At 41.5% G+C, this 26,721-nt stretch overlaps 1 protein-coding gene across 8 annotated transcripts in view; it reads left to right on the top strand.

Moving 5' to 3' along the window:
* LOC121458907 (cyclin-dependent kinase 14) overlaps nt 1-26,721 on the top strand; it is a 530,655-nt gene that overhangs the window by 311,119 nt on the left and 192,815 nt on the right. For all 8 annotated transcript variants that reach the window (XR_005975885.1, XM_041668286.1, XM_041668287.1 and 5 more), the window contains one exon: nt 18,458-18,551. Coding sequence is in view for 7 of the 8 variants with exons in the window: in XM_041668286.1 (XP_041524220.1) it covers nt 18,458-18,551 (94 nt within the window). In the remaining variant the exon portion in view is untranslated. The remainder of the gene's footprint in view (nt 1-18,457; nt 18,552-26,721) is intronic.

The raw sequence follows: 26,721 nt of genomic DNA, 5'->3' as shown, positions 1-26,721 counted from the left end.
TATCTAAATGTTGAAGCTTGTATTCATATTGTCTTTGGGGTCTGTCACTCAACCAAATTAAATACCTTTTGTTTCTATTGGGTTATAGCATCCAAGAGGGCTATGGAGTATGACAATGAAATGGAAGATGCTATATTTGATTTTAGGAAATAAACATATAGGCGGTCTTTGGAATTAGGACATTTGACTCAGAGGAGTCTCACATGGGAGAGTAGAACATGGGTGCAATATGGTTCTGTGTTTTAACATAGAAATATGTAAATTAAGGAATGGAGCATGTAGATTAGTACCTTTAATTTGTGGTAGATTTGTTCTTCTATCCAGACATGCTTGTACGTGTATGAAACGCAAAGATTGTTGAGACTCTTCCTATATCACTCTCCAGAGTATTTATTTACTTTATGTATCCATTTATTTATTCGAAGACAGGTCTGTTAATTAACCTGGAGCTTGCCAGTGAGGTCCAGGGGCATACCTGTGTCCACCTCCAAGCTCCGGGCTGCAGATGCTTGCCCCATGCCTGACATTTTACTCACGTGCAGGGGATCCAATCCCAGGTCCCTGTGCTTGCGCTGCAAACACTGTTTGACCAAGCCATCTCCCCATCCCCCTTTCATGCTTTAAGTTGTATATATATGTTCGCATAGAGACTGTCTCTCTGAACATGCAATGCTTTTCTATTTAAAGAAGAGGCCATGTTTAACCCAAACCATACTGAAGCCCCCCAAGTCCACTTCCATCTCCCACTGTTAGCGCTATGTCCAACTTATTTGACCAAAGCTTTCAACTGTTATTTTCAGTTTCCAGAGAGAAAAACTGTGGCAGTTTCAAGTATAGCTGGTTAGCTAACAGCTACCGCAACAGTGCCCATTGCGAGATCAGAGATCAGCTTTGCCCATGGCGACTCTTCTCTCTCACAGGAGCAGCTATGCCGTTTCCGCTCTTCTGGCAATACCACATCTTTCATAGGTTCTGCATAATTCTTTGCCTCATTGTCTATCAATTTAACTCTACTGGCTGATTTGCATTGGTGGGGAGCTAATCTATGGCGTTGTTCAGGCAAGCACTCTCGATTCACTTTTCCGGACATTATACTAAATGGGTGTTGTGGTGGATGAAGACTTTACACTCTTGTACCGATTTGTCCACTCTACTTTTATCCTAGTACCCCTGTGTAGAATCTCATTCATATTTTCATATATGAGTGTGTCAACATTACTAAAAATTAATAAGTCCAGTAGAATTCATTATATTCCTCTTCTTTTTTGTATAGCGTTTTGTTTTCTGGATTTTCTAATTACATTTTAATTTTTTTTAGTTTCATTGCCTTTATGCATATTGCTAGTTATTTAAAGTTTAAAAATGATTATGTAGCCTATTTGCAAAAATGTTTCCAAATCACTTTATCACAAAATCACTTTATCTAATAATCATATATATTAATTATTAAGATTATATTTTATTTACACCACTTCTCCCTTCCCTTTCCTCCTTCCAAGCCTTCCCATATTCCCCCATATCCTTCAAACTTATAACCTCATGTTTTCAATAATTGTTATTGCATGTATATTACATTGTATTGTGTATATATATATATATATATATACACACACACACACAAACATACACACACACATTCCTAAATGTAACTTTAAGTCCATATAATGTTACTAATATGTACGTTTTCAGGGCTGACTGTCGGCAAGACAGCAGACTGCTGTGCTCTTCCCTGGGGAGGCCGCCTCTTCTTCCAGCTCTGCTTGTCTGTGGTTCTTTGTGGCATGTCCCTTGGTGTCTTCCTTTTTCAGGTCACCTCTGGGCACTCATGTTGGTGAGACTTCATGAGTGTAACTTCTGATGTTACTAGGAGACCCTGATCTTCTGCAATAATCCCTGAGCCTTAAGTGTGGGACCGCGTTGTTCTGTACCCATATAATATTTTAAGTTTGTCATCTTTAAGGAAAACATTGTGTTAAATCTTTGTGTGTGTACACTTTAAAGACTTATTTTTAATCTCTGTGTATATGTGTCTGTGTCTATGTGAGTATATACCGTGGCTATGCAGAGGCCAGAAGAGGTTGTCAGATCCCCTGGAACTGGAGCTAGAGGCAGTTGTGAATATAAGAAGAAAGGAAACCAGCCTAGTGCTGGCATTCTCTGTCTGAGGTGAAGTGAAGCGTGAAGGCTGAGAGCTGCTTCTGCCATCACGCCTTCCCCACCATGATGGATGGCAACCTCAAACCCTGAGCCAAATACTCTTTCTTACAGAAATGCTTCTTGTCCAGTAGAGGTCGCAGTAGTGAGAAAAGTTACTAATGAGGAACTGTGGGGAAAGCCTGGACTCTTCTGTGGGAAATCCTCTAAGATCAGCACCAGAGGGCTGTTCTTGGTCCTTCCTCAGAGGCTGACAGCTGATAGATGTTGTCCTCAGATCAGGAAGAGATGGAGCGGATGATCAGTCACACAGACCAATTTACACACTTTTTAGTAGATTCCTCTCTGTTCCTCTCAGCACCTCCCCAGTCTCTGCAGCAAGTTTTACCCTTAGTCTAAAGCTATTTTGGTTCGGTTTAACATATCCTGCTGTGTGTGGTGGAGAAGAGGAGGGGGTAGTCGGAAGAAGCCTACTGGGCAGTTCCGTCTTTACAAAATTCCTAATCCTGCTCCCTATTTCCGGCTGTTCGATTCATCTTCACAATGTTTAAAGCCTGTGTCTCCATGTGCTTAGCCTTTTCTAAGTTGCTAAAGGCACAACTTCTCACCTAACTTGGAATTGTTGTCTGTAATCTGCATAGATAGCCAGCTTCATGCGCATCTGAAAACAGGTTATCTCTCACCCGTGTGTGCCTTCTTTTGTGTTTGTGTTTTAATTTTAGTTCCCTAATTAGATACGTTGCCTCCTTGGAGAGGAGAAAAGAACTGTACGTTTTACTGTATGCCCTTCTCTTGCTGATAATTCAATCCTCATGGCTTGAATGCTAAAGAGTTGCCTGCTAGAGTCCTTGCCCATGGATACTTGTTAAGGTGGCCCTGGAACCTGCGAGACAGCATAGCGGTGGGGGAAACCGTGACTGCCAGCCTCTGGGTGTGATGGTGGAAACAGATAACCCTTTTTACCTAATTGTTGTGAAATAAAAAATAACTTTATATAGGAAAGCAGCCTTTACATGAAAACCACATTTTGATTTATGAGCCAGTTATGAAAGAAAATAAACTGAATTCATAGATTTTAAAAGATAAATATTTTCTGTGAATATATTGAAGAGGGCAGTCCTTTGGATCTATATCCTGTAGGAATCCAGTATGAACTTGCTGTTTAAACAAGCAAAACTTGCCAGGGATGTAGCTCAGTTGGTAGAGAACTTTCTAGCATGTGTGATGTCCTAATCCTGGTCCCAGTGCCATTGAAACACAAGTGCATAGCTACTGTCCCAGGGCTTGCTGTGTTGAAACAGGAGAATCAGAAGTTCAAGTTCATTCTCCGGTACAAACTGAGTTGAAGGTCAGCCTGGATAAAGTGAGACTTTCTCAACAGAAAAATTAATTAAGCAAGACTTTCAAGAATTATCTCGCCCAATAGGAACTTCCTAGGTCAGTCAATGTGCAATGATAGAATGCTGTTGTGTGCACGAGAATGATGTAATTGGGTGGGAATGGAAATGTGATTGGCGAACAACTGGCGTTACTGTGAATGCCGCCACTGTTGGCAGTACTCAGTAAAGAGACGGCCATTACTGTGAATGCCGCCACTGTTGGCAGTACTCAGTAAAGAGACGGCCATTACTGTGAATGCCACTGTTGGCAGTACTCAGTAAAGAGACGGCCCTGCCTTCACCGCTCAGCAGTGTCTGTGCACTCTGACATTTGTGGATTATCTCTTCTGCTTCTTATTTGATTTATTTGTGGTTTTTTTGAGACAAGGTTTCTCTGTGTATCTCTGGCTGTCCTGGAACTTGCTCTGTAGACCAGGTTGGCCTCAAAGTCACAGAGATCCACCTTCCCCTGCCTTCCTGAGTGCTGGGACCACCTCTGCACAGTTCTGGGATTAAAGGTTTGCACCACCACTGCCCTGCTGTATTAACTCCTCTTGCTACTGCTTTGTCTAGGACATAGTCAAGTAATAATCATATTTTCTTCACAAATATTCTGTTATATAAATTCTAGATGTATTAATTTTTTCTATTTTGATGGTATAGCATAAAATTAATAAACAAAGTTACTTATGTTTCTTTTATTTTTGTGTATTTTTCTTTGATTATTACTGCTAAACAATGTCATTAGAAGAATGAGGAAAACAATGCAATAATTCTTGAAGATTTTTTTTATGTATACGATCATTTCCTACATTTATGTATATGCACCACATGTGTACCTGGTGCCTGCAGAGGTTGGGTAAGAGCATCAGAGTCCTGGAAAGAGGAGTTAACAGATGATCGTGACCTGCCATGTGTGTTCTGGGGATCTCTGCAAAAAAATACCAACTATTCTTAACCACCAAGCCATGTCTCCAACCCCAAAGCGATGACTTAGAAGGATTAAAGTAGGGCTGCAGAGGTGGGTCAGTGGTTAAGAGCATTGACTGATCTTCTAGAGCGCCCAGGTTCGGTTCCCAGCACTCACATGGTGACTCACAACGGTTCAGCACCCTCACACAGACATAAATGCAAGCAAAACACCAATGCATATAAAAACAGAAATAAATAATTTTTTTTTAAAAAAAAAAAGCCTGGCAGTGGTGGCACATGCCTTTAATCCCAGCACTTGGAGGCAGAAGCAGGTGGATCTTTGTGAGTTCAAGGCCAGGCTGAGCTACAGAGTGAGTTCCAGGACAAAAGAAAAAAAGAACTAAAGTAAAATTTAACTAAAATAACCTATCAGTGGACAAGAAATACCTTGTAAATTCCATTAAAATACTCAGAACTTCGTGTATGTGTCGGTCACTTAGTGATTCCTAGAGGCGGGATCTAAGTATTGTTGCTGGGGCACTTGCGGGCAGTTAATCTTTGACATGGCATTTTGTATTTTTCGTATTCCCATGTGAGACAAGAGATTCAGTGAGTGAGATGCGTATCTAATTACATTTCCTGCAGAGCCCAGCAAGGCTTTTATCATTCTTTCTGATTGATAGCTCAAACAGCTCCTCCTTTATTCCTCGCTTTTACCGTATTTGCTTTTAGAAATTGACTACATCATAACCTAATGAAAATTCAACAGATTAAAACTTTATTGTAGCAACTATATAAACTTACATTTATTTTTCATGTTTAATTTAACACGTTTAACTTAGAAGCTGCTTCTGAAACCTCATGAAATCAATTTATAATTTTAGTGTTGTTTTTATGACCATTTTGGACCCTACCCCATCTGGAGATGTTTGGTTACGTTTTTCCCACTGTTTGATGGAGGCATAGAAACGAGACAGAAGGCAAGAGGCAAAACCATCTCTAGAGTCCCAGGGTAGCCTCACTCCCATGAAGATCTCCCTTATACATGCAGTGAATCTACCCATTCATTCATTCATTCATTCACCTGTTTTGAATGACACTTTACAAGATATTCAGGAGTGTATGGGAACTGACCTTCTCTTTAAACAACAGCCGCCTGCCTTAGTCCATTGCCCACGTTCAGTTCTTTGTAAACTACATTGCAGGGGAAGTGTTGGCCAATGCTCCAAAAAGTTCACAGCTTTTTCCAAAAAGTGGACTATGAAAAGGGTTCTTGGCTCCTTATTTTGTATATATTATCTGAGTTACTGTATGATTCTTAAATATCAGCTACCCTGTCACATACTTTAGTGTGGTACCATTGTAATATTCATAATCAGAGTACATCAAAGTTCAGCCTTGCCACTTGATGAAAAGACCTAAATATCAATGTAACTCACAACTTAAATTGAATTTCAGCATTTTCCTTGTAGAAGAATAGTTTACAAGAAATTTTTAGTAATTTTTCTTTGTGATATACCAGATAGAGTTTCATGAAATAATAATTTAAAAAGAGGCTTAAGCAGGTCATCTGCTTGTGTCTTTAAGATGCTCATGATCAGCCCTCCCACCCCCTACCACACATTGTCCAGGAATCAAAGCATTTCTGAGAGAAACCTTAAAAGATAGCTTCCTTATTCTGCATCCCTGTAAGAGAAGCAGAAGTCAAAGACATTCGAGCCGCAGGGTTTGTTTTCTTGTTCTGCCTGGTCTATGCTTAATCCTTTGAGAAGCACTGTCATTGGTTTCATTTTAAATGACTTCCTTCATTAATTGCTCTAAAATGCAATACATATTTTCTTGCTGTTTGACTAATTTTTTGCTTTTTCTATCTTGCTTCCCCCAGAGTGGGCTGCTATGGGACATTTTTCTCCATCCACTCAATATAAACGGTTACTGGCTATCAGCAGTCTGATGTCCCAGGTTATCAATCATTATCCATACTTATCTTCAGATATCCAGACTTGTTAAAGACCCTTCACTGTCGTATGCTGAGGGCGCCCCCAGTGGTGACAGACAGTATTTTTTCTAGGCTCATTCTTTTTTTTTTTTTTTTTTTTTTTTTTTGGTTTTTCGAGACAGGGTTTCTCTGTGGCTTTGGAGCCTGTCCTGGAACTAGCTCTGTAGACCAGGCTGGTCTCGAACTCACAGAGATCCGCCTGCCTCTGCCTCCCGAGTGCTGGGATTAAAGGCGTGCGCCACCACCGCCCGGCTAGGCTCATTCTTTTATGCTCTGCCTAAAAATCTAGCTCTGAGCGCTTGATTTCAGCTCTGTTTCTATCCAGCTACCATTGTGTCTCCTGGATAGAAGACAGAATTCTCATCTTAATATCTTTTTGTCTGGCTGTGGTGAGCTGACCAAGGCATACTGTTGTAACTGAGGTGGCAGCATAGCATAACAAAGTGGTCATCCACCCAGGGCTGAGGAGTGAAGCTCCCAGGCCTCACATTGAAACTGGACATGCACTTACAAGATGCAGTTCCTTTATAAAACAAAGACAGTTATTGTTCAAGCATTAATAAAGTTATTCTATCTCTAGGTTTTAACAGCCAAATAATTCTTTCTCACTCCTAAATGAGAGGTTTCCATGGCAACTGTTGGAGTTCCTTTGGGGTATCTTATAAACAAAATTGGAGTAGTGGTATTAATAATTTTTTATCTTATGCTATAATATTAATTATCAGTCAGACATTTTTAATTAATTTTTTTCTTGTGCTATAATATTAATTATGAATCAGATGTTTCCTTTGTCTCCTCAGACTCATTTATGTCATTGGTTGACTCACTGATCAACTCACTGTGTTTAAAAGTATTTTCTGATGATTTGTACTAGTCCCTGTGCTGGCCACAAGAATGAGAAATGCCAACCTTACATTCACGATCCTGCGTCATTACTAAGAATATAGTTGGCACAGTGGTGATTCTGAGGGAAAGGGTAGAAAAAGCATCCTTGGAGAGAGATAAGGAAAAGTGAAGGCAGAAAGGCACTTTGCCCTGTGGTTGTCCCCACCTTAACTTGAGAAAGTCATTTGTCTGAGGCAGGAACACTATTGCTGTGATGAATCAACAGAACTGAAAAGCAAGTTGTGGAGGCCTGGGTTAGAGTCAAGACATGTAGGTGCCTGGCTGCCCAGACCCAAGATAATCACACAGAAACTATATTAGTTAACCCATTTCCATTATTCTGTATTTTACCATGAGGCTTGTGGTTTACTGGTAAGTTTCCCGGGCATCTGTCTCCTTCAGCAGCTCTATGGCACCTCCCTGATTCCACCTTTTCTCCTGTTTCTGCTTTGAATTCCTTCCTTGCTCTATTCTGCACTGCAATAGGTCCAAAAGAGCTTCTTTATTAACCAATAGTAATAAAATATATTCACAGCATACAGAGGAAAATCCCACATCAAAGCAGGAACTCAAACAGGCCAGAAAACTGGAGGCAGGAGCTGATGCAGAGGCCATGGGGGAGCTGCTTACTGGCTTGCTCAGCCTGCTTTCTTATAGAATCCAGGGCCACCAGCCCGGGGAATGACACCTCCCACAATGGGCGGGGCCCTCCCCCATTGCGCCCTCCCCCATTGATCACTAATTAGGAAAAAGCCCTACTGCTGGATCTCATTTCCTCTGCTGAGGTTCCCTTCTTTCAACTGACTCCCGCTTGTGTCAAGTTGATATAAAACTATGCAGCCCATCATCCTTGTGAGTTGACTGTGCTGGGTGCTGGCCTAGAAGAAGGTTACTAGACAATGCTGGATGCTTGCCTAGAAGGAGGTATCGCTAGGACATAAAATGTTAGCATTTGTGGATAGAGATGTCAGGGGGAGTAAAACGGAGGACTGGCGGCTAAGAGAGCAAGCACCTAGATTAAAGAAAAATTCTCAGGCTATGACAACCAACAGCTTGACTGTATCCCAGGAAAGGCAAGGTTTCCTATGATTCCTGCATTGATGGCTGGGAACTCGGAGATGTTAAACAGAAAACTAAAAAGAAACGAGAAATCAACAATATTCGTTTTCCGCTTGACGCAAACTACTCCTAAACACAGACATGCACGTGTGATTGAACGCACATGGCAGAAGTTACCACTGAAGCACACGGAGCACAGGACACTGTGGGGTGGTGGGATCCGTGTGTCTTTGTCACAAGCGCACAAGACTCTGCCGTAGATGTACAGCTGACAGATTCATAAAGGCAGAACCACAAGTGTACAACTTACGGGACTACCCATTTTGTGGAGCTGAGGGAACACGTGTCATTTGGAAAAGTCGCTGCCATATCCGTGGAAACCTTGTGAAGCCATGATTCTTCCCTTCGAAATGGGATTCATTCCCAGAACACCTCAGCAGTGTAACCTCTGCAGGGCAATGGAATGACCTCGCTCCATTCCTCCACACTGTGAGACCTGGGAGCCATAACACTCATTCTTTGTTCTAACAGTCAAATTTACATAGAATTAATCCATCAAAATTACCTGCTAACAGACCACATAGAAATTTCTGTAGAAGACAGCCACTGAGCAGGAAGGCAGCGTTCTTCACCTTTGCTAACAAACAAATCTGGGCATCTTCAAAGCTGGTTGTCACAAAAGAGATTGGATGAGGAGAATGGGTACCTCGGATTCAGGGATGCTTAGTAACTTTGTCTAATGGTTTGGGACATGAGGTATTTCCCCTTGAATGGCTGGCTCTTCCCTGGGTGGTGTTGCCTGTTCCAGAGTACTGCTTTGTCTGCTTCTACCTGCCCTCTTTGTGGTTTCGAGATGCATATTATCATTGTCCTTGCCTATGGAGTTTTCCAGCTACCTCTGTGAAAACTAGAAACCTCGTGGAGATCAGCCCTTACTCTTACTCTCCTCTTCGTCGCTACTTCTACTTCTTCCCCTTATTCTCCTTCTTCCTTCTCCTTCTCCTCCTCCTCCTCCTCCTCCTCCTCCTCCTCCTCCTCCTCCTGCTCCTCCTTCTCCTCCTCCTCCTCCTCCTCCTCCTCCTCCTCCTCCTCCTTCTTCTTCTTCTTCTTCTCTGTGCCCCTTCACTTCACTTTTCCCCCTCACGTGAAACGTAAAGACCACGCAGAGGTAATGTACTTGAGTTAAATGTTTACCCTCAGATCCTCGCCTGCCATAGGCATACAATTCTGAGCCCTGAGGGGGTACTGAGGCGGGTACTCAAGGCTCCTGATATTTCTTATTGTTCTTCACTGCACATGTGGACTCTGGTCTGATGCCCGCAACCTCTCCCCACCCTCCTGGAACTCCACTCCTCTTCAGACCCCATTCCTTACGTTTGCTTCATTCCTATTCTGATTTGCTCACTATGTAAATACATCTTGTTGGAGATGTAATTTTGTTAAACACTTGAAAATTTAGTTCCAAGTTGTTCTTTTTTTGCTAAAACTCTGTCATACGGACGTGAATATTTTCCACACAGGGATTTTCCTCACAGTCTAGGGCTTTGTGTTTTCATGGCCCGAGAGCTAAGTTTTCCATGGAAGTATTTGACAAAGATATATTGTGCCTATCGGTGCCTAATGAAGCGCTAACCACAGCAAATGGTGAGTGACGTTTTAATCAATTCAGTCCCGTCAGTGCCCACCAAGGGCATGGTGAAGTGTAATTTTTTAATCTTCAATTTTCAACGACTGAGAAGACCAGGATGAAAAGATTGCATCAGTTATATATAAGGAATTTTCTTACAAGGTATAATAAAAGTAAGTTGATTTTTTAAAAATTTTTTTAGTCTTTTATTTTTTTAGACAGCAGAAGTAGGTCCGTTTTGCAAGTAGATACATTTCTTCAGAGAAAAGTGGGATAAATTTATGGCCACCTTGGTGCGCAAAGTCGCCCCAGCTTTGATTAGATAATGGTGCATTTCAGCGGACCGTAACTAAAGAAAATTACCTGCTAGGTTAGTTAATGAGGAAGCTTGGTGAGTTAGTGTTGAATTTAGACTGTGTTTCACACTTAACCTGATTCAATTTACTAGTCCATTGTTTCATTGTTGGTTTTTTTAGCACAGCTCTAATACATGCTCACGGGATTTATCTGAGCCCCCCCAAACTGCTTTGAAAACAGTCATGAAGATCATTGTAGATTCTTGCTGCAGGGTCTGACTTGGAGACAAGCCACCTCAGCATCACTTAGGAACTTGTTGGAAGTTCAGAATCTCAGACTCAGCCCTCACCCAGAAAGCTAGAACCCAGGACCAGCATACACATTAGGTGGAGAAGCTACTCCCATGCCGCTTTTGGGATTTCTGGTCCCAACGTAATGTTGAAAGGCAGAAATACAAAACAATCAAGTTGCATTGAGTTTGGGCTCTGTTGAGCTGCTTGCATCTTCTTCTTGATTTGCAGTACTCTTCCGAAAGATTTGAAGCTGCAGATCATTCTAGAAAGCTGTGACTATGTGTTTAGACTACATTGGAGGCCTCCTATAGCTTGCAGTTGGAGAAGCCTGTGTGCAGAGGTGCAGCTTCTTTCTCCCTGCAGCTCAGTGGGTCCCTGAGGTCTCTGTGCAGAGCATGCACACACACACAACAGGTGCCACAGCCATGTGTGATGTAGGAGGTTCTTCTGTCTATGTGTTGTTTTCATTGGTTGAATAAAGAAACTTCCTTGGCCTGATAGGGCAGCACTTAGGTAGGTGGAGTAGACAGAACCTAATGCTGGGAAGAAGGACATAGAGAAAGCCGCCATAGAGCTGCCAGGCCAGATATGCTGAATATTTCCCAGTAAGCCACGACCTTGTGGTGACTTAGAGATTATTAGAAATGGGTTGAATCAAGATGTGAGAGTTAGCCAGTAGGAGGCTAGAGCTAATGGCCAAGTGGTGTTTTAATTAATACAGTTTCTGTATGATTATTTCAATGTAAGCTAGCAGGGCAGCTGGGACGACAAGCAGTCCGCTAATGTGAGACTAAAACTCTGACTTCTCCTTTACAGAGCTCCCACATTGGAAATACCAAGATTTTGCTAATAGATAAAAGTAGAAACAAAATATGTAACTTTTTCAATTCTGAACTAGACCATACTATACAATAGTAGAGTTTTTCTGCATTGTTCACTGAGATTGAACCAAATACTCGATTTGAAATCCAGTGAAGGAAAACACTGTTTTAGTTTTTTACCTGTTTGGGATAATACCAAAATTAGATTAATGTAAACTGGAGAAATAATAATGAATAATACTATGTTACTTTTCTTTTAGAGACAACCATTTATATTATGCTTGGGATCAAATATGCTTGGTGACAGATATAATAAGGTCCTCATACCTATTTTTTTCCTATGTTTTGCGACAGGGTCTCATTGTGTAGCCTAGACTGGACTTGAACCCATTGTCCTCCTGCATCAGCCTTTCAAAGTGCTGTGAGTGTTGGCTAATGTCACCACACTCTAACATCAAGTCTGATCAGGATTTTAATAAACAGATATTTCAGGATGCATATCAGTAGGTGGTTTTGGTAACCTCACCCCATTCCATCCAGTTTTAGAATTTGGTTATATACTCAACCACAAGGGTCAAGAGAGAGGAAGATGCTCAGGGACAGAAAACGGCATTTCCAATATGGCTGTGAGCCCCTCAAGTGACAGCTGCAGTCTAATAAGCAATAGTTTTCTAAACTCAAAGCTTAAACATAGGAGTTAAGAGAAATGGAAGAATATGACAGAGGTCAGTGTGGTGTGGGCTCCTCCAGGAGAATCACAAGTGTCTAAGAGTTAGAGATACCATTTGGTAGCTTTCAGTTACATCTCAATAGGTTGCTAAGAAGCTCCCCACCCCTGTATCCCTGACCCCCCTTGTCATCCTTCTCATTCTGATGGGATTAGACTGGGGTAGGGCACTTTGGATTGGTTTGTAATCTGATAAAATAAAACCAGGAGCTTTTGGGATTGCACAAGGGGTTGCTCGTGAAATTTCTGCAGAATTGCAGGGTTCTACCTGGGAAACCTAAGCAGTTGTTCACTGTGCTGGAATGCTTACTTGCTTCTAACCAGAAGGGTTTTTCCCTTCCTGTGTCCCCATACTCTCCTGTCTTCCTCTCCTGCTTCTCTATGAGATGATGCAGCCAAGGGGAGGGTTCTCTAGAACGTCTGCCTGTTATTTGGACTTTTAACTTCCCTAACTGAGAGGTAAATAAATCTCTTTTTAAATAGAGCTAGTCTGCTTTGTGTATTTCATGAAAGTAACAACAGCAAAAGGGCTGTATATGCCTCCAATCTCCATTATTTAGTACAAGGAGAAAAAAATCTTAAGATATAATGTAAAAACAGTGGATTCCTCCTTTATCAGCATACAGTGGTGTAGGCATAGTATAGACAGATAGAAAAAAAACTCTCCTGGAACCGTAGATCCCAGCAACTGTGCATTTACATATAAAATTCAATTTAGTAGACTGGATTTCTTAGCATTTATGTTATAAAATAAATGGTAATGCTTTCAAGAAATTCTTGAAAAAGGTTCTCCCCACCTCTTCTAAACAGAACACAAAAGCTCTGTGATACGGGCTCGTGGAGAGAAGTTTTCTTTCACTCCTAACCAACTCGCGAGCCCTCCATTTGGAGAAGAAACCTTTGGAGAACTGGTTTTGAAGTACCCCCCCCCCCATTCATGTTTTCTGTGTGGCTCAGATGTTAGTATTTTACCCATCTTTAACCGAGGGAAGTCAACTGCCCATGCACAATGACAGAGAGAGGTATAGTCCCAGAGACCTCTCAACTAGCATGGTGACAGGTTAATGACAGTATAGTGGATTACTGAAAAACACTCAGTGTGCATATCAATTTCTTGACACAGAATTAGGTGTGTGAAATAATACACATGTGGATTAGGTAGACTGTTACACACATCTATTTCAGAGCATCATGTAATATAGTGTATATATATATATGTGTGTGTGTGTGTATTATATATAGTATAAACAATTTAACAGGATATATCTTATATAACATCTTATATAACTATATGTGTAATTATATATACACTTTAGTATGCCAGTAAAAGTTAATAATGCTGTGAGGAAATTAAATGGTTCTTCTCTCAGAGACCACATGAAAATCCACAGTAGGCGGGAGTTGGCCCATGGGCCTTTCCATTATTTTGCACAACCCCCACTTCTCCCCCACCCCCCATCCGGCATCCAGGGAAGGAGGCCACACTATCCACACTGTCCTCACTGCAGTCGCTCTAGAACTGGGAAGAGCGAGGTGACTTAGCAACTAGAGAGTGTAACGGGTCTACCATTGCAATGAAAGCTATGTCATTTCTTTCTTTTTAAATTTTAATTTACTTGTTTATTTTGTTTTTATTCAAGGGATGTTTTTGCCTGCGTGATTGTCTGTGCGGCCTATGTGATACAATACCTGTGGAAACGGGAGGAGGGCGTCAGGTCCTCTGGAAATGGAGTTGACAGTCTTGTTCTGTCGTTTGAGTGCTGGGAACAGAACCCCGATTCCTCTAACACCTAGAACCCGGGAAAAGCAGCCAGTGCTCTTAAGGGCTGGGTTGAGCGGCTGAGCCGTTGCTTCAGCCCCCCTGTGATTTCATCATCAGCACCAGCTGAGTGCCCTTGGTTCTGTCCAGCTGTCCAGCTGTCCAGCTGTTCAGGTTCTTTCTCTCAGAGTAGTAGAAGTGGGGAGGGTTTCTAGCTGCGGAGTGAAGCAAGCCTGTCATAGGAAGAAAGGTGACCTCTGACCTTTTCTACCCCTCCTTCTTCTTTTCCACTCTTCGCACTCTCAAGTTTCCCCACTTGCTAGTAGCTGTTTCCTCTGCCTGGAATAGCCCATGCCCAGCCATGTGGTCCCCTTATCCCATAATCCAACAAGCTGAAATCTCCAGCCCTTCTAGCCGCCAGGTCTCTAGCTCCCAAAGCCTTCCTCCCCAAGTGGAGTATGCTCTCGGATTCCGCTCTACATCTTACTATGGAGCTGTGTAACATATGCTAGAGGGAAATTGCTGTATTTATGTATATGGAAATGTGATACCATTTTATGAAAATTGTCAGTGAACCTTAAATTTTATTTGACCTTTACCTATGAGGAGTAAAGAAGAAAAAATATTATTCCCTGAACTATAGTAGAAAATTATATCACATGCTAGAGAGAAGTACAAATCATCTTTTTATTCTCTTAATTCAAAGGGACATTACTGGGTCAGGGTAAAACACTTACTTAGAATGTGCAGGTCTCTGCGTTTGATCCCCTACATCAAACTGGATGAGGGAAGAAAAGGTATTGGGCTCAGATACAGCACAGAGATAGACCCATTTGCCTGGTAGGAGCCAGGCATGACTTTGAGTCTAGCATTACTGAAAACCAATAAACAATGAAAGAAGAGAAGCAAAGGGAAATGACTTTTTAGTGATATCTTAAGATATGAATTCACTATAGATTACCCAGCCAAACTGCAGAAAGAGATAGAGTACTTTTTCTGTGGCATTAGTGACCAATACTGATTATTCCCACACTGCCGATTACATTTTAGCATTTAAAATCATTTAGCTTTTTTGACTAAGTTTATTTGAACTCATTTTTATACTTTATTTTTATGCCTAACTTTGCATTCCTTCTTCACAATGAATACTACGAAATTATAGCTATCCAGGCCTGAAAGGGTATTTGTCATTGCTTATTATATCAAAGAACTGTCAATTATGTTTCAAGTTCTATATTAAGTTTTTAAAGAGGATTTTGTTTTTAGTTAGTATTTGTGTGGGTGTGGGAGTACATATACAAGTAAGCATAGTACCTGTGGGAGCCAGAGGCCTCGGGTCTCCGTAGCCGCAGCTGTGAGCCCAACAATGTGGGCACTGGTACCAAAGACACGTCCTCTAAAAGAACATATATTCTCTTAACTGCCAAGGCTAATCTCCAGCCCCCAGGGATTTTGGCTAGTGGTGTTGACTAGAATCCACTATTGTGCATGTTAACTCAAAAGAAAACAAAAAAAGCATCAGTGTACTGGTAACCTAAGTTAAATTTGTAAAGCTTGAGTTTCAAAAATTTGAAAGCTATGTCTGCCTGGCTGGCTGTATCAAGTTACCTTACCAGCCGAGCAAGGCTAAAGTCGGCTTTCAGTCAACTGAATCATATGAGACCTTTTAACTGGGCCTTCGTCACCAGACCATGTTCTTTCTTTATAGCTACATGTACTCATGTGCTCTATGCCCATGTGTGCAGGAGCAGGGGCTGGCTCACCCACATGTGGAGACTGGAGGGTGACATCCGGTGGAACAGAGTCTCCCACATAACGTCGAGCTAGGCTGGTGACAACAAGCCCCAGATCCTCCTGTCGGCCTCAGCCCCAACAGTGCTAGGATGGCAGGAAGGCATGGTCATGTCCAGGTTTGGACGTGTATGCTGGGGATTTGAACTCGGGTCCTCATGCATGCGGAGCAAGTACGGTGAGCCATCTCTGCCGTGTTGCCTGTCTTCTTCTTAGTGAAGAATTACAGAAGCGTTCAAATTCTGAAAAGAACTTTCCAAGAGGACATTGTCCCGTACACAAGATCATTTCTTAAGTGTAGTGCAGAAGGAGATGAATTCATTCTCAGCAAACGGTTCGATGCAGTCGGCTTACTCTGTCTGTTGAAGGGGCACACAACTGATGGGGCAGAGAAAGAGAAGAGCACACAGAATGGTTCCTTCATGGGAAGTCAAAGGACTTTTATTGCTGTTTGGCAGTTCCAGTAAAAAGGAATCAGCATTTAATAATACTGATACACTGTATCATTCTATTTTTTTGTGTTCTATAAGGTCACTAATAATTTTGTAATTCTATTGTGTAATCCTATATTTCATTTTCTTTTGCATTATAATTTCTATATCACCACTAGCCAAAATCCCTGGGGGCTGGAGATTAGCCTTGGCAGTTAAGAGATATATGTTCTTTTAGAGGACGTGTCTTTGGTACCAGTGCCCACATTGTTGGGCTCACAGCTTCGTCTAGGAAGACCTGAGCCTCTGGCTCCCACAGGTACTATGCTCACTTGTATATGTACTCCCACGCCCACACATATACTAACTAAAAACAAAATCTTCTTTAAAAACTTAATATAGGACTTGAAACATAATGTACCCTTCAGTGCCTTTGAGGAATATGATGTCATAGGAAACATCCATTAGGAGCAAAAGTCAAAATCCCTTAGCAAGGTAAGCAGTTAAAAGCCTACAGAGTAACTATCATTTTGTTCCAACTTAACAGAACTGTAGTGTAGGTTTATCTTCTAAATATCATATTTTGGAGATGACGTAAACTAATAAATGCAGCTGTAAAAGAAATTCTGTGGGCAGTGTTACCCTTACCTCCCCAGCCCACCAGGCAGCTCAGCTCTGTACAGACAGGATGTGGTTGGCCTCTGCTGGGGCTCCTCCGAGTCAGAGTTGCAGGGCGTGGGGGCAGAGTGAAAGAAGGCAGGGAAGAGAGAGTTTATTCTTGCGTACAAACAGGAAGGTGTGGGTATTCCAAATCCACAATGTAGACAGTGGAAACTCAGGTCAGTATTCTTGGAAAGAATTCTCGACAGAAAAAAACATCTAGAAAACCACCGTACTAGCATTTTAAGTAGATGTAATCAGACGTCTGAACTCCATCTGTCTAGAATGATATGAAACTAATTCTCATACCCCAAGTGAAATTGTGTTTATGATGTAACGCGGGACTTTGTGCAGACGTTTTGGCAGCACACACCCTGGTGCGTGTTTAAGTTGAAGTTATGTGGCACGCATTGCAGGAAAGGCATTTCTACTAATGTATGATTGTAATGCAGAACGGTGTTGGTCACAACTGTGGTGACAACTGGAGCAGCTGCACAGAAGTGGGTCGCTCGCCTGTCTTTTACCCCGAGGGATTCTGACATAAGTGAAAGAGCCGATGGTTCCCTTCCCTAGATCAAAGCAAATACAGCATTTGAAGAAATGACGTGGTATGGTTAGTCAGGAAACCTAAATGCATTCAAGAGGGAAACAGGAAAAAAATGATAACGAATGATTATGAATTAAGAGCTGTCTATATACTCTGGTCTCCGGCAGGCAGGAACCAGAGCAGGTCAGAGGTCTTCATGTGCAGGAATGAGAGCTCTATGTTAGTTCTTTGCCATTAGCATGACTTCTCTGGTTTATTCCAGTTTCCCACCGTCCTATTCTAAATACCTTGTTCTTCCAAATCTCAGCACAGGCATTTGACTGTCTGTTTGCCTGTACTGTGCTGTGAGCATGGCAGGCAGTTCAGGTAGGTGGCAAGGCTGAGCTCACGGGATGATGGGTGCATTGAGAAAGGGTATGCCTAGTGTAAGCTCATGCGGGGGGACTGTCTTGTCTGCTAGGAAGTCCAGGGAAGGCTTCCTGGAGGAGATGACATTGATGCAGGATTGCAGAGGCTGAATTGTGTTTGGAGCTCAAGAGTAAGTAGGTAAAGAGATGGTGCTGTAGGGTAAGGTTATGTCAGCATTTCTGTTTGGCCAGTGGCGAGCCTGACTCAGCAGTCCTGTGCGTAGATGCCTTGAGCCATCTCAGTAGCTCATGCCTGGGCAGAATCTTTGGGGTTTGTGGTAAGAGCGTTTGTGGTTTTTAAAAGTTGCCCTGATGATGCTGATTCAGAGTTCCCCGAGCATCTGAAAGTACAGCCCATTACGAGCTGTGAAATATAGCTGGAAGGGAGCTGGAAAGGGTGTTCTGAGGCTCCCCTGTGTCAAGCCAAGGACGTTCTCACTGTGACCTACAGGTGTAAAGGGACCACTGAAACCTGCTTCTTGATTGGTTTCCATCATGCTCAGAGCCAGGGTAGCTGCGCATGTTTTGGGCCCTTTCCGGGCAATAGGGAAAGTGGGGTGCAGAGTGTGGGTCTAGGTGTATCTCAGCTTGGGTTGATCATTGAGACTGTTATTGATTCAGTGCCTCTTCCCTGGGGTGGGGTTTAATCTCTGATCTGGACTTGTAAGCTGAATTGTTGAAGTTTTTGTAATGATTCCTTTCTCTTTAGGGGAGTCGGCTGCATCTTTGTTGAGATGATCCAGGGAGTCGCCGCTTTTCCGGGGATGAAAGACATTCAGGATCAACTTGAACGAATATTTCTGGTAAGTTTTGCACAAAGTGCTTCTCGGAAAAATGTGTCTCTAATTAGTTACTTAATGACTTAATGATCTGCCGGAAATATTTTAAAACATTTTTGTCACATTTGCTATTGCCTTTAAGAAGAAAGGAAGTGTGCCTTTAAATTATCATTTGTGAATAAAATGGTAGAACTGTAAGAATGAGTGAGATAAGAAGAGTATAGAATGATGGGCTGTAATTAATATGCAGGCATAATGGTTTCAAATAAAGTATGTAGAGATCCCCCAACTTCTGAGAAGATAGAGCTCATCTAGGCTTTCCCCTCCATGCCTGCACAGTAGGCTTTGATTGTGAACTGTCTGTAACATTGAATATGGAGAATGGTAGGTGCATGGGGTGTAGGGGGGGGAACAGTGACCATGCAGAGAAACAGCCAGGTCTTTAAGACTGTTCTCAGGTATGAGAAGTCACATGGTGGCAGATGAGGAAAACGGCACACCGCTCTGTCGTCTTCCTCAAACCATAACTCCTCTCTCACTATGAAACCAAAAGGCAGGACGTTCTACAAAATTCCCTATGCACACTCATCAAACCGTGTCATTGTCATCAAAAACAAGGGACATCTGACAAACTGTCATGATCTGGGGGACACTGAGAGCACGACACAGCCCCGAGGAAAGTGGTGGCAAGGATGAATCCCTGGATCAGCAGAGCACAGTGGGAAAACCAGAGGAATGTACATGAAGTGGGGGCTTAGCTAATGTCCATGCATAAATGTGCGCTTTGATTTGTTGCAAATGTACGGGTGAAACTTGAACAAGAGAAGCTACGTGAGCGTATTCAAGAGCCCTTACTAATATTTTTGCAATCTTTATATAATTTTGAGTTTTTTGTAAAACTGAAGGCAAATCTGTTATATTAAGGCAGCTTGTCTGTGTCTATCCCGCTCTGTCTTGTTTTGCCTTGGTGTCTTTAGACAAGGCCTTCCTCACTTTCTGGAATTGTTCCCTCATAGATGAAAGAGGTATGTGAACAGAATGCTTCTCAAAGGTCGCTTTGAGGAATCATCGGCTTAGGAATAGAAAGTGCTTCTTAAGTCCTGCCATATAGTAAGCATGGGCTGTAGTAATTATACCATTCTCATGGTGAGTAGTTTCATTCGGTGGAATTTTTATGTTAGGCAGTAGTCATAAATATACTATTTTAAACCCAGAATACTATGTAGACAAATTAAAGGTTTTGTTAAAAGTATTTAAACTAAACACATTGCCAGAGCACACACTCCCATAACTCTCTTTCCTTACGAAACTCCCTGTGACAACGCCGAGGTGGGTTTTTAGTGCAGACCGTGTCAGGTGATGGACTGTCACTCACTGTGGAGATGGGAGTTCTCCCCTCGGTATAAGGACAGGAGGATACTGTCCATGGATTGAGACTCTGCCACCCCTGTGTCTCCCTCACTGTCAGCTGTGGAATGATGGGAAAGGGGACTGGAAACAAAGGGACTGTATCACATGGGATTCCGTCTCGCAGCGTCCCCTCTTGTAGTCGCTCTGTGATGACAAACAGAATAGGAGGTCTTTCTTCAAGAGCTGAAGGGCTGAATTTTCTCTTTCTCCTGGAGGTTATCTTTATCTCCTTCTTTCAATTTTATTAGACGTTCTTTCTACAGTGCTGAAGTGGACTCTCATGACTATAAAACAATGCATTTTTATAAAGGAAAACCTCCATAATGTCCAAAACATGAAACCTGAAGTGTTGCCCTCCGTGCCTCCATGCTCCCTCTCTCACAAAACCGCGTTTCGTGTTTATATGCACACGTCATTGAATTCTTATATATGCTTTACAATTTGATCATGTCCCGTCCGCCATTTGTAGCTCCCATTTTCATTTCATACTATGTAAGAAACACTTTTCACTGGAGAAAATTTGGAAGCGTCATCATTTTTACTGACAGAATGTCTCACTGGATGGATGAGACAATGTATCTGATCTATTGTTTTTGAAAAGCTACTAGAAGCTACATTGTATCCCTACTAACACTAATTATTAGAATTGAAAAAATTCTTAATATAATAAATTTGTTGAGTATTCTTATATGTCCATTACTTCATCCAAACACACAAAGCTCCTCACCCACTTGTACTCAAAATCTCTTATGTTTTTTTTTTCCTTTCAACTGTGTTGGGTCTGTAGATTATTTGAGAAACAAATAATATAATATTGAGCTACTCCTTAAATAAATTATTCATATAATATGTATGAGTCATAATATGCGAATAATTTAATTTTCTTAATTTTTTGGATTTCTGTTATGTTTAAGAGTGATCTGCTTGCATGCATGTCTGTGCACCGCATGCTTTCATGGTGTCCACAGAGGTCACAAGAGAGTGTTGGATTCCTTGGTACGGAGTTCTGGACAGGTGTAAGCTGCTATGCAGGCGCTAGGAATGGATCCTGCCTGAGTCCTCTAGAAGAAGAGGTATTTTAACTACCTATCAGTTTAGTTGTTGTTACTGTTTTGGGTTTCCTGCAGTCTAGCATAGCCTCAAACTCTTTATGTAGATGAGGGTGACCTTGATTTTCCTGTTCTATCTCTCAACTGCTGGGGTGGCAGATGTGGGCCACCATGCCTAGCTTTATGCAGCACTGGGGTTGATCCCAGGACTTTGTGTATATTGACAAGTATTCTACCAACTGAGTTATGCATTCATTTCCACATGTGTAACCCTTATAAACATATTTTTACTTTCTTTTTTTTATAATCTTCAAATTCATTATTTTAAACAGTTTATCCATAAGGATTCTTTTCCTTTTATTCCTTTTGCCTGTTTCTAAACATGATGTGTGCATTCCTGTTCACATGTGTGGAGGTGGCTGAGTGTGCATGTCTATATATTAGAATAAGTGTGGAGGGTCAGATTTGATATTGAAATCTTTCTGGATTTCTGTTCCATCTTATTCCTTTGATGCAGGTTGTCATAATTCAAACCAGAACTTACCCTAAGGCTAGTCCTGCTGGGAAACTTGTTCTGGGGATGCCCTGACTCCATTATCTGAGACTGGAGTTATAAGCACACTAGTGGGCATGCCTGATGCCTAGGTGGATTCCAGGGACCCAAACTTCAATAGTTCCTGTAGCAACTGTTTTAACCACTGAGCCATTTTTCCACAAACCTTTCTACATAGTCTGTGACTGTATGAAACAACTGCAAAAATCATTTTAATGAGGTATTTTTATATTTTATCTATAACATGCTAAATCATGTCTAAATATTTAACCTTCAGATTTAATAACCAACTATAGTCATTATATAACTCAGTTACATTCTGAAACTAATTTCTAGTTACATTCTAGACATTTCTAGTTAAATTTTAATTCTGAATCCTATCAAACAATAATTATATAACCTTTCCAAATTTTAAACTTAGTATTTTGCTAAAATAATTACTTTCCTATACTTAAAATGAGAAAGTTAGGTGTATCACCTTTTTAAAGTGAGCATTTGTGAAGCAGAAGCAGAAGGGTCAGGATTTCAAGGACAACCGTGGCAATTTAGCAAGTTCAAGGCCACTCACTCTGCTACCCAAGACCCGATCTCAAGAAACTATTAAATAAATAAATGACAAAGCATAAAAGGGACTAGTTTCTTCTTGTATATTATTTCAGGATGAGATAAAAAAAAACAACCTGAATGGTGATATAAATGAATTTTATGATAAAGCAATAAAACTAAGAAGCTGAGTTTCACAACAACAAATTCTTACTGGAAATGTTTGTCTAATGCAAATAATTCACATCAGGGAATATTTGTCGGATCTCTTTCTGTATGGATATTTAGCTCCTATTTCTTAATTTTATGGCAATGCTTTTCTAATTTTATGGGTATCCAGAGACATTTGAGCCTTGGCTAGGCTTTTAATAAGCTAGGAAAATAAATCATTACAAATTTCCCACGGGATTATCGATGTAGCAAGTCATGATTGGTTCTTCTTAGAGCACAGAGACCTGTGAATACAGATAACATCATGACTACTGGCAATAATGGTTTCATTTCCCATATGCACTTGAGGGATATAACACCCTTTAAGATGAAATAGCCTTTGATCGTTAGGAGCTGAAGATCATCTGTGGAAGATTGCTGATTCAGAATTAAATGATCATACATTTTGCGTAGAAGAATCAGACAAAAATCAAACTAAGTAATCTAGGAACTTTGGACATCAAATTTTATAATCTTAAATATTTTATAATCTCCCATGGATTGTCGATGTTTGTCAGTGGGGCTGTATAACATGCTCAGAAACCACTCTCACGACTCTGTGATCTCTGGATAAGGACATTGAAGAAGCTCAATAAGGGAAAGATTGCTTTTCCTCTGTGACCTTTTATATCTGGCCTAAACAGAAAGGTTGTTAATTAGGGATTAAATCCCCTTTACCAGGCATCTACTTGAAACTGCGAAACCTCTTTTCTAAAGTGGCAGTTGGATATCTGGGCTCTGGTAAAGCATTGCCAAGGAGACAATACACTTTGAAAGTCATGAAACATGGTGTTATTTGGTTTATTTGGCATCTTAATTTTGAGATTAAGCCATATATTTTCCTGTAAATTGTATATACAAAGGTGGTTGATAACCTTGAAGCATAAAATTAATACTCAAAATAGTCAATATAATTACCTTGCACATACCGAGTCTTTATTAAAAAATATTCAAGGCAGCAAAGATCAGCCAGCTAAAGCCTTTCTATTTTTCTTTCTTTGTATTTCACTGACTTGGTGGGAGAAAGCTGGTTACATTTTAAACAAATCCAATTAGTTCAGTTCCAGAGCATCATAACGACATTGTTATACAAAGTGAGCTGGCGTTGCTGCAATCTGCAATCCCACATGAAATCATCTTCCTTGGGTTCCTGATGTCCATATGCAAGACACAGAGGTGTCCGAGTTTTTGCAAAGCCTGTTTACCCCACGTGAGGCTGCATGTGAATAGGGAGCGAGTTCTCCAAGGAGCAGCTGCCTCTGCTGATAGACGGACAGAGTGATTTGTTCTCATTTCGTCAGCATTGCCTATTTTAAAACACAACACGGTGTGTTCTCGTCACCTCTGTTAGCTGCAGAGCACAAGCACACGATACGTTCATTTAGGTGGGTGAGCAAAATTAGATCTAATAAAATAAGAGTTTGGATTCTGAGCACGTTGTTCTGGCTTGGAAAAAGAAGCCCACATGGCAGAACCCTGGGAATATGTGCCTTTCACTTCCAAACAGCTGAGCAAATGGCAGAGGGTGCATGCACAGCTGTCAGAAACTTTGGCAGGTGCTTCTGGGTTTATGCGGCTCGTGGCCCAAAGCACAGCAGTGATGACAGAGAGGGCACATGGTTCTGTTCTACAGGCCTGTTCTTTTTCTCCTGTCTTTGAATGCTGATGACCCTGAGACTCACTCATCTCTACCTGCTAGGTCTCCTAGCCTGCAGTTGTTAAACTACTTTAAATTATTTGATTAAAATATTCCTCTTCATCTGTATACGTGCCATTCAGGATGTGTGTGTGTGTGTGTGTGTGTGTGTGTGTGTGTGCGCGCGCGCGCGCACGCACGCATGCCACAGTGCACATGTGGAGAGCTTTTTGGAGCCAGTTCTCTCTGCTGTGTATGACCATCATGCTTGGTGTTAAATTAATTTACCTCTTGTTGACCAAAATTTTAATTCTACAGATGTATGGTATTGCAAGATTAGGCCTCAGGCTTGTAGATGCTTAAAGAAGACATTTCTCAGAGATGTTTTACTGAGCATTGAAGGAAGAACAGGGCCGAAGATAGACATGTGGAGATACACAGGAGGTCATGGCTTAGCTCTAGGATAGGGTCAGTAGGAGTGGACCTTTTGTGTGTACACAGCAGGCTATTCAGGACTGGTGCTGGGTGAGACTTCATTCGCACGAGAAGACGATCAATAAGCAAATAAACAGACACTGTATTTCTATTGCTGCTGTGAGAGGCACTGGCTTTCTTACCACGTTCAGGTGCTATCTCTGAAGGTGGTACTTATTGGTTGAAGGTAGTGGGCAGAAGGCATAAAGATACTAGGAATGTGAGTACTTCAGGCTGAAGGAACAGCTCATGACCACAACATTAAAGTGAAAGTCCCCAAGACCGTCTGTGAAGTGAAAGCCATTCTTCTTCATATTCCAAGTGATTCTGCACACTCTTACCGTTTGACCTCCTTTAAAAGAGCATTTCTCCCCCTGGGATGTTTGCTGTGTGTGCATCACTCGGGTCTGATATAGCTTACTATCAAATATGAAACCTAATCAACAAAGAGCCTTTACAAAGACGAAATTATGAGAAGGTTGGCCATAAGGGCCTCCGAGTTAGTTCACCATGAGAGTTGGCGTGGAGAGGAGGCAGTGAGAAATGTTTCTGTTTGGGGGAACAGGTGATAGCTCAGAGAAGAGAGGAGATGCCCAGAGCAGCAAGCCTGTGCTCACTGTTGAATGGCAGCGCTGGAAGGTGAAGGGTTTCTCCTCGGCCTCCTGTGTAGTGTCAGCACTAGAGCTGGAGGGGCAGAGGGGCTTCTTCTGTGCCTCTTGTATACAGAAAGGTTAATGATGCCGCTGAAAGAAAAAGGCCCTGTTTGTAGCTTTTGAGCCAGTACTTCTATGATGATAGATTGGCAAAGCCAAGTTACAGGGGATTATGTGAATGGGCTGTGAAAGTTGAAAAACAATGAATATAGCCATCTCTAAGACACGGATCAGTATAGAGGGTTGATGTTACCTTATAGGTACGTTTTCATCAATATTTATATGTTTTATGATACATCATAAATGTATCTTTTTCCTTTTATTGAAAATAGATTTTTTTCCTCATATAATATATGCTGATTACAGTTTCCCCTCCGTCTAGTCCTCCCAGTTCCAGCCACCACCCCTCCCATCCAGATCCACTCTCTTTCTGTCTCTCATTAGAAAAAGAAACAGGCTTCTAAGGGACAATAATAAAATGAAAATTAATACATTGTGATAGGGTAATACAAACAAAGAGAAGGAAAAGAGACCAAGAGAAGGAACAAGAAAGAGACCCACTCATTCACACACTCAGGATCCCATAAAAACACTGGAAGCCATAGTATATACACAAGGTACTTGTATGGTAAAAGTAAGATTTTTATATATATGCACATATATACATATATATGCACATATATGCAAAATAAGACAAAATTAAAAATAAGAAAGGGATAGTCCCGACATGATGTTCTGAGACAGGGAACCTTCAACGATGTTCTTGGGTTCTTTTTCTACTGGTCATACTGGTCATTTACTGCTGGGCCTGCAGCTACCCTTAAGTGTAGTTTGTTACCCCAGTGAGACTCCCTGGGAGGAAGCTAAATTTTGTCAGTGGTTTTAATTGGAGATTGCTCTTGGGTTAGGGATGGGGGCCTGTGTTCGCTTCTATGTTCAGCTCTTGTACCCCATCTGTTGCAGCCCCATGCAGGCACTGTGAATGCTGCCTCAATCTTTTTAAGTTCATATGTATTTTGATCTTGTTGGTTTTGAAAGTCTTGTTTTCTTGGTGTTCTTTATCCCTCCTTTTTGTCTCCTCTTCCATGGAGTTCCATGAGCACTTTTGGGAAATAATTTCATGGAGACATCCTGCTTAGGGCTGGGTCTCACCCTCTGCATACTGTCTGGCCATGGCTCTCTGCATTTGTTGCCATCTGCTGTAGGAAGGAGCTTCTCTGGTGATGGCTGAGCAAGGCACTGATCTGCTTCCATGGGTGGAGTGCCGTCATAAATACTTTTCAATGATGTAGGTTAGGGTATTTTTAAATGACACTGAAGATTGAGGAAGGCATAGTTGGTAGATTGTAGCTTTGCAGAAAGCCAGAGAGGATGAGGAGAGGAGGTGGTGCCTTGAAAGGAAGATGAGAGACTTGAGTAATACTGTAGAGAACAATGAAAGATTCAGTACAATCGCAGGTTCTATACATGAAAGGGGAGTAGGGTCAGCACAGCCACGGGGGAGACAATGGCAGGGTGTCTAATACTCTCTCACTGTAGGGACAGTAACAGGTGATAATTTGCAACTGTTACTTGACCAGGAGAGGAGACAGTTGCTGACCACTTTTTGAGGACTTTTGTTGATTTGAGACATTGTTATAAAAACAGTAATGGTTTCAATTCTAAT

Source organism: Microtus oregoni, unplaced genomic scaffold, assembly GCF_018167655.1.
Source record: "Microtus oregoni isolate MIOR12 unplaced genomic scaffold, Mior012 000018F_ref0000195, whole genome shotgun sequence".
In the NCBI taxonomy this organism is placed as follows: Eukaryota; Metazoa; Chordata; class Mammalia; order Rodentia; family Cricetidae; genus Microtus; species Microtus oregoni.
This window is presented reverse-complemented; position numbering and strand designations above follow the sequence as displayed.